The sequence below is a fragment of the Anser brachyrhynchus genome (assembly GCF_964034855.1).
Source record: "Anser brachyrhynchus genome assembly, chromosome: 12".
NCBI lineage: Eukaryota > Metazoa > Chordata > Aves > Anseriformes > Anatidae > Anser > Anser brachyrhynchus.
Genome location: NC_137707.1, coordinates 12,985,419 through 12,998,343, shown reverse-complemented (window position 1 = coordinate 12,998,343; position 12,925 = coordinate 12,985,419). Strand labels below are relative to the sequence as shown.

Here is a 12,925-nt window from a genome sequence, read left to right as displayed (position 1 = left end):
CTCAAGACAAATCTGGCAGCCAAGCCAAAGACAGTCAGTTGCAACCCTGGTCAGCACAGCAGAGCCAGCCCTGAGAAATAAGGTACCCAGCTTTTTTCTTTAATACCGTTCAGTGAATGCAAGTGTTTAGAATTAAAACATTTGGATAGGACTAATAAAAGACTTGGCAGACAGGATTGTCGTGTATATCAGGCTTTTCCTACCACTGTGGCTGCCATAGCCAGAAGGTGAAGATCCTTAAGACAGAGACCTTGCTGCAAAAGTAGGCTACTGCAGCCATGCAAAGTGTGTGTTTTCGGGCTTGATACCAGGGCCACAGGAACCTGGCACAGGCCTCCGACACGATGCTCATGCCACATTTGCCATTGAGTCTTTGAAGTGGAAAAGTGCAAAGGCAGTTACAGAAAGAGAGAACCAGACACCCCCAGCTAAGCAGGCTGCCCTGTCCATTCATCAGGGACAGATCCAAATGGCAGGTAGAAAAAACTGCCCAAAAAAGTGAAGTATTGAACTTCCCCAGACTTCTCCCTGCTGTGCTTCCTTGTTTTGTTCCATGTTTGGGTAGAGAGACACAAACAGCAACGCTTAATCCAAAATAAAATGTTTTATTTTCTCCACATAAATTTTCCATTTAAGAAGAGGTCTTTTAACACACATTCTCAGACCAAATGAAAATATGCAATAATCATGTACACCAACATCCCTTAATCTACTTCAAGAAAATATATACATCCTTCAAACCAAAAGCACACGTTGAGGAATTACAAAGCAAATTCTTCCCCACTGTACGATCCTGGGGGTTTCCACTCGTGCCAACAGGAATGCACCTGTGTGCGTACAGGAAAGACAGCACACAACTGGTGAACTCCTTGCTCAGGTGGTTATGCCTCAAAGTAGCTCTTTTTAAAATATTTTTTAGCAAGGAAAGGCCTCTTCTTGCTGGTGGGAAAAAGTCCTACATCTAAATGTCTCGTAAAGGTTCTGCTTTTTCAAAGTCTCTACAGCTACCGGCTAATTCTTTTAGCAAATTTCAGTCTTCAGACTTGAAATAAGCTCTGGACCCATAGGAGTCACACAGGAAGGCTCGATGGCAATCCAAATTAGTCCCTAAAGAGTAAGAAATGAACAGCCACGGGCTGAGTGTGTTTCTGGCATAAACAGCTATGTTTGATCTTTCTGTCAGGTGAATAAAACACAAAGAACTGGAACTAAGGATATCAGTATGGCATTCACAAAAATACTTGCAAAAAAGATGGAAAAAAACATTACCAGACTTTGGCAAGGCAGTGTTAATCTCCCTGTCTTGAAAGTGCTAAAAAATAAGAGACATTCAAAGGCTACAGCTGAAATGGAGGCTTTTGTTTAAAATTAAGAAATGGGGATGAGTACTGATAACAAAACCATTTAACACCACCTAAAATGGTAGGACAAATTAACACAGGATTTCCCCCACTTCACCATTAAGAATTAACATGCTGAAAATCATCTAATTTAAACAGATGTCAAAAAGTGTTTTTTAGGTATAGTAACAGGAGGCAGTAAGGCTGAGCCTTCAGCTTAATGGTCAGCCTTTGTTTGCCATGAATCAAGGCATCAGTATTTTTCTATTAAAGTGGTCAGAAATCAAGGTGTGGGGCTTGCTGGTTTTTCTTCCCCTTTTCTCCCACTTCTTACACAGGCAATATTAAGCCCCTCCTGTTAAATCCCAAGTTGTGCTTCTAATAGGCTGTAATGCTGCTAAATATTCTACTTTTACCAGTAATAATTTGATAGATCAGCTTAAATTAAGATAAATAGACACCAATTAGCACTGTTTTAATAGACTACCGGATTTCATACTGTAAATCTCATTATATTTTGTAGAAACTAAATTGGAAAGCCCGTGGCAAGAACACACAATCTGTGCACATCCAAATTAATCCACATACAATATAAAAAAATCAGTGAAAATAACTGGCAAGTCTCTAACAGAATTCAACTAAAAAGAAATACCAATATTTTTACTTGAAGTACCTAATTCATTCAATCCCATGCGACTATTTACGTCAAATGTTAGCTTAAAATGAAAGAGACAACACGATTCAGAAAAGACAACGGAGCTCATTGCTGAGCAGTGGGCACAGGCATCAGTCCTCCACTGGAAACACGCAGCAGCAGGGCTACAAAACCAAATTTGCTTCAGGCTTGTGGGCATCTTGATTGCCTCACAGCCACCTTATTTTTCCCCCCCCAACATCATCTCTGCATGAAACATGAAGCTCTGGGAAGTAAGAACTGATACCCAGCCTGTCTTCAAATAGGTTAAAAAAGACCAGCTCAGAATCAGCCAGGACACAGACACTTCATAAGCTATCACCCAAAACCAAATCAAATTGGCCAAAGGAACTGACAGCGTCAACGAAAGCGGGAGCTATCAGACCCCTTCCGCAAAGGTTAATACATTCTGCCATATTCCAAAAGTCACAACAGAAATTAAGTGTCACTTTCCTCCAATAAACCTTTGATCTAAGGACAGCTAGGACAATGCAGGACTTTTACAATTAAAAGGACAAGCGACATTCCTACCTTTGAAACCTCTGCCACTGGGACAACAAAAAAACCTTTGCAAGCCCCATCTTTTAACAGAAGGGGCAGCTGCTGTCAACGCATTTCTCCCATCAACTCCAGTCATCTGCCAACAAACAACTCCAGAGCAAGTCATGCATCAGGATCTGCATGGCACTGGATCTCAAGTATTTTAGAGATCTGTTTTTTTTTCAAAGTAGGGCTTGAACACCTTTTTGGTACTTCCAAGCAAATGGATTAAGTTCCCCCAGTAGCTCAGTCTAGAAGTCTGTGTCTTGAAGTTCATAGTCCTAATTCCCCCAAACTTCTGTGACCATCTAAAATGCTTTGTCCTAAAAATTCAGGAAGAAAGGGAGGCAAAATGATATGGGATGGGAAGAATCTCAAGGACGTCTGCATGTTTTGTACATCTGACAAACTAAACAGAAGAAAGTTTGAAAATGTGTTCACTCAGTGTCTGTCGCCTCAAGATTTTATTTTACCTATAAAAAAGTTTTAAAGTGTCAGACTAATATTAGCAAAAAAAGATATTTATCTACTGGATGAGACACTTACATTGTCATATTCTGCCATGGGGGCATGGGTAGCACGAGCGTCTCATCCAGTAGATAAATATGTGGTTTTTTATCATGCACTTGAAATCTCATTTGCCCCTGCTTTAACAGAAGTCTTCTCAAATGCTTCAGTTCAGGGGGATTTTGAGGCATAAATCACCTCTGAAACAGTGGCAGAGACAGAGGGGTGCCTGGTGGACAATGCCTTTATCCTGCTTTTTGACTCTGATAAAGAAGGCTTTTATAGGTGGTCTTTGATCCTGCCTTGTCATCCATTCTTCTAGAATATTTCTCCCTCCCTTCCTATTTTTAGTTTTCAGTATTTTTTTTAAACCCATTCATCTGCTTGCACTTGGTGTTTAGAGGAGAAGCTCTCACTGCATTGTCTCCCAACCTTAGCCTAAAACCCTACCTTCCTGGTCAGAGGGAGGAAGCGTGACTCAGCTCACAGCGAGAAGAGCAAGCTCATTTAAATAAAAGAAAAAGGATAGCGGCCAATCCCAGCAGCTTTTGTTAGGAAGACTTCTGATTCTATTTACGTGCAGCTGCAAAAAGCAAGATTTTTAGAAAATGTTGTCAATTAGTCGGACCTGAGCCACCAGCTCATTCACCTATCAAATTCTTAAATAAAAAATGAACTGTTAAACGCATTAAATTCTGCCCCAATCAACGTGGCAAAAAAAAGCTTAATAAATGTGCAGCACCTCCAGACAAAACAGTTTTTCAGCAGTGCTTTTAATCCTTACCAGTAATCAATTATCCTTCAAACTCCTACATCACATAATTAGAAGTGCTTCCAGAAGGTGACTGGTAATTAATCAGAAGACCATTTTCCTTCTAACTCTGCACTTTCAACCTTTTCCTACAAGATCTTGCACTATCAGTAGCAAATCATTTTTCTCCTTAAATTTCATTCCTCCCTCCGAGCAGATTTTTCCATGTAAACTACAAACATAAAGCTAAACGTTAATACGCACGCGTTAGGTCTCAGAATTTAGCTCTCAAAGGAGCAATATGGAAAATAAAATTCGACTCCCTTAAAGGAACAGTCAGTTAGCAATTTCATCATTTTTATCCCTAAGGAGAACCAAATGAAATCTTAATCATACTTTCCCATAGAAAGTATCACATATTTCTTCAGCTTAACACTCCTCCAGCACTCCCCAAAGCATTTCTTGGCACACAACGCTGCACACGACCATGCTTTTCGCCTGAAAACCATTTACAGTTCCTCATTAATAGCTGCTACTGCAGGCAGATGCAAGTCTTCACTTTCACTCAGGAGTGTCAAATTATTTTAAGGAGGAGCCCATAAACTTAAAAATAAAATTATAACAGCCCATTCATTCATGGGGCGGGGAGACAAGGCCATACAATCACCTGTCAGAAGCCACACAGCATGCTCTTCGCATGCACAAAATTAAAATCAAGGAGCACCTTCCCCGGACACCTCAAAGACAGCTGTTTTTAAACCCAGTCTTTGTGAGCCAGCTGCCTGCTCACGAGACACTGAGCCCTCCAGACGTGCATCGGGCCTGCAGACTGCTGGGCGCTGTGGCCCAAGCATCAGCTTCCCCAAACCCTGGGGGCAGAACTCCCACATTTTTCCAACAGAAGAGGGATAACGTCAGCCAACTGGGTCCAGCAGGGCCTGGCCAGAAGCGAGAGGTAAAGCACCACCCCACCCCTCCTCACGAAGGCTATGGTCAGCTAGGAACACTGAAGGGAGCTGTGGCAGAAGAAAGTTTCTCACTTCAATCCCTGTTCCACCCAGGTCCCCCACACCTGAGATTAAACCTCATGTTCCTGCAGGACAGGCAGTATGGTGCAAGTGGGATTGGCAGCTCAAAACCTCCTCCCAACACTACCAACGCCCTGTCAAAGTCTTACAGTGACGTTACCTTCATATTAACAATGTTTTTAACTTCTACCTGCCTGGGAAATGAGGTCTTGCAGCAACCTGCCCAACTCTACAATTATTTTATAGTGACCTATCACTAGTAATTTGCTGCTGCTTAGCTTGCACGATCAAGTGGAGTTGTCTCTTTGCAATGGCTGTGTTCAAATCCCATAAAAACTCCAACAGCTTCCCCTGGAGGAGACACTCCATAGGCACAAACTGCAAAACCTGCTGGGGAGAGTCTGAGTCCAGTAAGGAGCTCATCAGTTTATGCAGCTGCTGCAGGTACTCAGCAACGTGACTGGGGATGCCCCGGTAACCAACACACAGCAAAGCAGCGCTGGTTCTCAGCGGCTCGGGGGACATCGGACACGCAAACGTGACGCATCTGAAACAGCAGTGCAGTATAAAGAGCAGGCCAGCTGTGAAACGTGTAAAACTGGAAAGGATGGGCAGAATCAAGGCATCTCCCACCGTAAGCTGGTTCAGCGAATGCAGAACACACTCCAAAAGCCGCTGCTGGTATTTTGGTGCTCCATCATAAAGCAAAGAGAAGCTGAAAGTCAGCAGTGTGGTTGAATCCAGGTTCTTTATTTCCATACCGGTTTGGTTTTCAGTATCGCAAAGGGATGGAAAGTCCACCACAAGGCACTTGAATCGGTCCCCACGCTTCTCATCTAGCGCCTCCTGATAAGACCTGGAAAGATCGGACACTTCGGCCATTACCAGTTCCCCAGGAAGAACCTCGCAGGAGTGACACGGCTGCAGCACCGGCCTGCTTTTCAGCCTCCCCACCACCAATTCATTCATGGCTTCATTAAGATTTTCCAAGACTTTACCATCACAAAATGGAGAACACTTAACCACTGGTAGCCTCTTTCCTTCCAAAATGAACCACAAGTTGCAGTTAATGTTACCAGACAATCCTTCCAAGATGCACATTTTACCAGCGTTGTTTAAGTTATGTTCCTCAGCCCACTTATTAAAATAGCCCTTTGCAACTTTTTCATCCCATGTGAGGGTTTCCAGCATCTTCCTTTCATTGTATGTACTAAAATATTTGTTCCTTTGCCCAAACCATTTCGCATTCGTGCTGCAACCAGTCTGAGATTTCTTGACAAGCCAGTTATTTCTGGTAATGGGTTTCATATGAAATTTCTGCATGAAGAACTCCACTGCACAATCTCGTAACTTATCCAGTTTTGTCTGCTCTGCTTCTTCCATGCGCTCAAAGAGCTGGATGTTCTCACAGATAGTCTCTACCTGGTACTTGTGGAAGAACATGCAACATTCTTCATGTATTTTAAGAAAAGATTCTGGTATCACATGCTCGGGAAAAAGAGCTTTGTTGACCATTTCTGTTCCAAAGTTCTGTATCATCTTAGAAAGCAGCAGATGAATGCTCTCTCTGCCCATGTAACGAAGACAAACCACATAGGCCTCTGAGTTCCCAGCTTTGCTTGTGGCTGGCTTAAAGACGTGGACCTCCTCAAAACAGCAGTTTAGCAGAAAGAGCAGATTGGTAGAACAGTGCTCAAAGAGGGTGAACATCTTCAAAACAAAGGATCCTCCAGCACCCAGGACCATTAAAGCAGTGACTGCCTCACAGTAAAGGAGGGGTGAGACGAGAGCTTCCTGTTCACCTGGATTTCCTTGGCAATCAAAGCTGCCATCAGCAGTTACCAAGTGAACAGTGCTCATATTACTCACGAAGTTCTGAAGTCCCGTCAGATGTTTCAAGGTCATCACATCACCAGTGTTATCTGGGCCAAAGTGCCACCAGGGCAATGTATTTGCTATAAGACGGTCGTCCATAATCATCGTGAGGGTGTCATTTGCTTCATGATATGGGTTTAGAGTATTAGCTACCCAGTTCCAGTCACAACGGATATGGTGGGACTTCAAGTAGTGATTGAGGCTGGCTATAAACGCTCCAGGTGCTTCACAGAGGTGAACAGAATTCAGTTCTCCCTCTTGAAGAGCTTCTAGAGGGAGAAGAGGAAAACTGCACAGGATCTCATGAAACTTGCACCAGGCCTGGGTACACAGCTCAGCATTCACAGATTTCTTCACATGAGAGATTATTTTCCCTGCTTTATTGGTAAGTGAGGTGTGCTGATGCCATTCATCAAGGTTCTTATCACTCAGTTGATTCTTCACTTCATTCATCGAGTACTTCAGAGCAAGGAGTGAGTTGAATTCTTTGTGATCACATGTAAAGGCATCGCTGGGATCTGGTAGTTGCCATTCCTTATTTGCTGGCTTAGTATAAGAAAACTTCTTGGCAAAGAGCTTCTCAACTTCAGAAAGAATTTCAGGACTAAATTTTTCAAGATTTGTCGTCTGTTCAAAGTCGGGCTTCTTACATTTGTTCATTCTTGGACTGAATCAAAACCTGGTTGTGACAGGAGAGAAAAATGTCATTTCAATCATAAGCATATACAAATAGGTAAAGTTTTTTTTAAAAGGATATTCTTCCTGCTTAACCTCTGTATTACAGAATGAAAAAAAAATCTTCACAGAATCATCCATCACTGAGAAAAATGAAATAAATGAGGGCTATGTTGAAAAGGACCATTAGGAAATCAGGAGGGTCACAGGTTTAATTACCCGTTATGCTGCTTACAGGAAGCAAAGTGCTGGCTGCTGCTTTGGCTCTCCAATGAACTCTCAGTACTCACTATATACAACTAAACACTTAAATACAAGTATCTCAGGCACAACATAGAACATGCCAGAACCTATACAAATTAACCAAGTGGGCCACAGTTCTTTTCACGCAATTACAGTAGTATTTATCCAAGTATTCAAAGCATGTAGAGTTGGGGGGCACAAGCAAGAGCAGCTTAGAGAGGGAGCACAGTTGTTCCTTCCTTCCCTGCTAACCCACCACAGCTAACACTCATCCCACTTCCAGCAAGCAGTGAGGTGTTGGCAGAGCTCCTCACGAGCACCCCAACGACCAGGGGGTCTCCGGCTAGGGGGCTGTTTGAGGTTTAACACCAGCCTGCAATCAAAACCCATTTTCTGTGCACAGCGTTACAACTGTCACTTTGGCCAGGCCACTTCAAATCCTTACACCTCGCTTTCCTTGCTGGAAAAGGGGTGACACATCTGAAGCGAGAAAAGGTTTTCTTGCGTCTGCGGCCAACACTTAACTCATGCTTCATGTTCAAGAGCAGAATAGTGCAAAGTTGTGCTCTGAATGGATCAAGGCAAACATGAGCATACTTGCGCAAAGCTGGCACATCTTCTGCCATCTGCTCCAGTACACAGCACAAAGCACAAGAGTGTTTAGGTCCACTAACCAGAAAACAGCCTCAAAGAAAATCAGAAATATACTCAACAACCAAGACTTTCATTTAAGCAACATTATTTAATCAAAATTACCACAGGAGACAGGAAATCTCTTGGTACATCATTTTAACAATCCCCAAATCCATTACACTACCTCAGAAACACAATACAACAAAATAGTGTTGTAAAGCATTACGAAACAGTTTACTGAGAAAAACGTTACATTAAAATGGAAAGGGCTAAGAAATTGAGAAGGTAAAGAGGACAAAGAATGGCCCATACCCACTTTTTCCCTTTTCACCCAAGCACCACTTCAGGCCATCCCCGCCCCACTGCCACAGCTATCTCCCTCACAAGGATCAGCCCAGGTAGCAGCACGTGGTTAAGCATCTGGGTGAAGTTTCCACTCTCGTTTCCCCAGCTCGGTTGTCTATCAGTACGTAAACACAGCTAGTTTCAGTTTCATTCATGAAGACATATTTCAGCTTCAACCTAGCCTCTTATCACAATACACACTGGGGACAAGCGATAAAATGATGGCTTTACAGACCTCGGTATGGGAAAGCACTGTATCCTACACTAGTTTTACATCATTTTTTATGGACAAGGATGGGCACAGCCTTTTAGGTAAGGCCCATGCCAGCAAATCCCTACTAGCCACCCAAAGCTCGGCAATGCTCCAGGTCACCATTACTGTATCCACAGGTGGCCCGGCCCCTGCTCCAGCCTGCTGCAGATCCCTGCACTCCCCCAGCACCCAGCCACCCGCACCCCTTGCTGAGGGCACGGCATGGGAAGGTGCAGAGCTGCCCATCCGCCCCTGCCCCACCAACAGCACCCATCTGATGGGCGCACAGCTGCCCCTCGCCAAGGCAGCCTCCCCTCTCCCAACAGCCACCTCCCACCGCTGAACACCACAAGGCTGGGAGGAGAGCGGGCCAGAAAGGCGATGGCTGCCCACAGGGCTCTCCCCTAGCCCTGGACCCTCCGCTGAGCGCCACCACGAGGTGCTCACCGCCCTCCTTCCTCCTCCTCCATCACCCCGGGAAGCACCGAAATGGCCGCCCCCTCCCCACCCGCCCCCCGCTCCGCGGCGCGGCCCGGCCGCCTCCCCCCGCCCCGGCCTCTCGCCGGGGCCGCTCCCCGCCGAGGCCGCTCCCCGCGGGGGCCGCTCGCTACGCGAGGGCCGCGGCTTCGGCGGGGCCTAGCGCGGGCCTCGCTCCTTACCCCGGCGGCGCTGCGGGAGGCCAGGCCCTCGCCCCGCCCCGCCGCCTTCCTCCTCCTCCTCCTCCTCCTTTCAGGAGGGGGACGGCGGCGAGGCCGGGGGGGGGGGCGTTCGTGTGGCCCCGGTAGCGGTAGCGGGAATGGGGAGGTGCTGCAGGGGGGAGCGGCTGCTGCAAGGCTGCGGTGTCAGGGAGGGAAAAGCAGGATTTTCACCAGAAAGCCCCACTCACCCCGGCTGGCTCGTTTCTTCAGGGAATGAGGCAGGGAGCCACCTCCCAGCAGTAACGCAGCCTGAAAGAATGTTTCATTGCAGGAGGAAATAATGAGCCTTTATTGAAGTTACATAGGTCACATACTCGAGTACTCACCACCTGATCATACTTACAGGTCACTCAGCAAAAAACAAGGATGAAAGCTCCGAAGCAGACCCATTTGAAAAGGGTTGGGGCTCTCCCTGCATCAGAGGCCAGCCCTGCAGAGCTGGAAGGTGCCAGCAGGCTGGAGCCAGAGCAAGGCACCATCAGCTCCCAGCCCTGGGGACGCCGCGTGTCAGCACATGCCCTCCAGTGTGACCTCCATCTCCAGTACCTGCAGTGATGCTCAAGTGTTCGAAAGCACAGCTTTGGCTGCAACACACAAGCACTCATTATGCTTAAGAAAACTCTTGCTGCTTCCTCTGGTCTGTGATAAGCCGCATTGCTGCCCTTTCTAAAGGCTTAGGAGACTTGACACCCAAACTTTTAGCACGAGGCAATACAGGAAGCAAGAGCGCTGAAACGCTAACAGCAACAGCGAGCAGAATTGGTTATCATGTACCCACTGCAGCATTCCTGGAAACATGCACGTACTTAGTATACTGACACCAGATCAGCAAGTGCAAGCGAAAAGGTCAAAGCAGGCTAGAAAGCTACCACCACAGTAGACAGTGCAAGCTGCTCTTCATATTTTAAATGTTGTTGGGATTCTACTACACACAGGTTAGGAAATGAGACACTCACCATCTTGTTTGGGAGCAAGCAGCCAACAATAGAGCATGAGTTAGCAGAAATTCTTTCACTTTGTTGCCAAGTTTGCTGCTATTAACTTCTACACTCACATATTTCTCATTGATAAAGTGGGATCCAGCCTTAAGCCAGAATTTGCTTTAGCACAGAAATTTAGTGCAATGAGTACAAGGGATTCCAAAACTGGTATAACTACGGAAAATTTTGCTAGATATTAAGTAATCAGTGCAGAGTCTTGACATATCCATCTTAAGGATATAGTCATAATATATAGGTAATCCTTTCTCCTGTTCTGTGAGAAATCCTATCCCATAGCTGCCAGGAGCGTATAAGAGAATTGTTATGTTAAAATCATGACAGGCTATATAAGCTTATAAAAAACCTCCCTCCCAAGTCATTTGCTTTCTATATTGAAGGAATACTGTTATGAAACAGAAAGAAATTAAATATACATATAATTCTATGATTATGTGAAATATACGTATGTTAGGCTACCCATAAATACAAACACAGGACTAGAGTTTTTATACTTTAAATCTTTAGAATGAAGAGAGTACATTTTAAAACTAAAATTAGCATATTTAACTTTGATAAACGTTGTGTAACAGAAAGATACTTACTAGCTACCATCTCAGAAGGAACCTTTACCAGAAGGAACTTTACCTGTGGATGGAAGATTTTTATGCCTGTATGCAATGCCTCCTCCTTTGATTGGCTTGTTTGAGAATCACTCCAATCAATCAATGTGTTTGGCTACTGAAAAGGGGGGAAAAAAGAAAAAAAAAAAAAAAAAAAACAGGGCAAGTTGAAACTGTTAAATTGTTAATAAGGTGGGGTGGGGATATAGATGATTCTTTAGGGTCTGTTGTGGTCTTTTTTTAAGTTTGATTGTACAGAACATGCTGTAATAGTAATGTCACTGATAACATTTTCTTTTGTTCTTAGGTTAGCTCTATTGAGAGTATAACAGGCTCTCTATAGTTTCAAATATTTTCTCCTTCTGTTTGTAGTTAAGAAACTAAATATAACTTTCCTTTGACTTTTTTTTTCTGATGTGAGTGCAGATATACCGTGATGTTTCAATTACTTTCCTTTTACTATTGTCACACACTTACATACCTGCTATCAGAATTGCAGTCATTGAGTTTTGTGGATAGCAGGTTCTTTAAATCATGTTTTAGAGTTGACTTTTTTCAAATGCCTAAGTAACTTTTTCACATGCTATTGAGTCCTTAGGTGTTTTGCTTTTTTTTTTTTTCTAAGAAAATTCCAAAAAGAGAGCAAGTACAATCCAGCCACTTGGGGGAAAGTGGTATGAAAGTAGGACTTCTACCTTTTCAACCCTTTTCTTCTACGCTTTTATTACAGCTTATAATGCTTGTGTATTGCAATCTGCTGGACTGAGGAGGAGAGTATTCTCCAAAAATTCTGGGAAGGATTATTCATCAGTAAGCATGCAATGTTATGAGATTCCAAGCTAAAAGCAATACAGATAAATATCACGATTAAGAAAAATGTTGCTTTTTCTGAATCTGAAATTAAACTGTTGACTCAGCTTGTGAACTTCTCCTACACTTTATTAAATCTTCTCAAGTTAATGCAGAAGTTCAAGTAGGTACTTCTATCTTAATTCTTAATCTATCTTCTATCTTTATTCTTAATACTCAGAACTCTTCTCCTCTGAGAAACTCAGTGTGGGAACATAGCACTTGCTTTCTGGATTAGCCCCATTTCTGCAGAGCTGATCTCCTATCGGGTGGTCAATAGCTGACCTGCCGTCCTTCTGCCTATCAGATCATAAGATGCGTGCACAGCTGTAGCACTGAAAGCCCTGAACAGGAGCAAGCATCCTTAAAGGAATATTGTGCAGTTAAACATTACAAAGTGTTCGTAAATTAAGAACAAAGTAGTATTTCTTGTGCCTCTGACATTTTTTTTACATGTAAAACAGTGAAATGCACACACCATGCTATGTGATAGATGTTGCTGGAGGGCTTGGGAATCTCTTAATCGTATCAGGCGTACAGGAAAGCACCTGGGAAGAGCATGCAGAGTCATGGAAGAAACTCTATAGATTCTACAGGACACTTGCTGCTTCTCACCTTGCTTTTAAAAATCAGCCCCTAAAATGTGTATTTGTGGATCAAGGCTCACCATGCTTTTTGCTATCCTCGTTCAGGATGCAGAGTGTTCATAAGCTGGGGAGGTAGCAGTGGCTTTCTTGAAGGCCGGCAGGTAATGGCCTTTATCTTTTTTTTGTAGAAGTGCAACCACCACAGGGCTTGGGACGAGCTCTGATGTGACTTCCATGCTGGAGTTACACTCTCCTGGGTAACCTGCATCCTGGCTGGGAGGAGGCAGCCATCCAGATGGACCATGAG

General features: G+C 44.1%; 1 protein-coding gene and 1 long non-coding RNA gene across 7 annotated transcripts; one reads left to right on the top strand and one right to left on the bottom strand.

Moving 5' to 3' along the window:
- Positions 1-588: 588 nt before the first annotated feature.
- CMTR2 (cap methyltransferase 2) lies at positions 589-10,050 on the bottom strand. 6 transcript variants are annotated; one of them, XM_080551906.1, is made up of 2 exons: positions 9,926-10,050; positions 589-7,414 (listed from the first exon to the last, which is right to left on the bottom strand). In XM_080551906.1, the coding sequence occupies exon 2, from the start codon at positions 7,393-7,395 to the stop codon at positions 5,101-5,103; it is 2,295 nt and encodes a 764-aa protein (XP_080408032.1). In that variant the 5' UTR covers positions 7,396-7,414; positions 9,926-10,050; the 3' UTR covers positions 589-5,100. The 6 variants fall into 6 exon arrangements, with proteins under 6 accessions (XP_080408032.1, XP_080408033.1, XP_080408031.1 ...); XM_080551907.1 differs by lacking the exon at positions 9,926-10,050 and adding an exon at positions 9,771-9,860; XM_080551905.1 differs by lacking the exon at positions 9,926-10,050 and adding an exon at positions 9,544-9,730.
- On the top strand, positions 9,205-10,656 carry LOC308176327. The gene is made up of 2 exons (XR_013938231.1): positions 9,205-9,323; positions 9,928-10,656. It is a non-coding gene; the product is annotated as an uncharacterized lncRNA (long non-coding RNA).
- Positions 10,657-12,925: the final 2,269 nt, after the last annotated feature.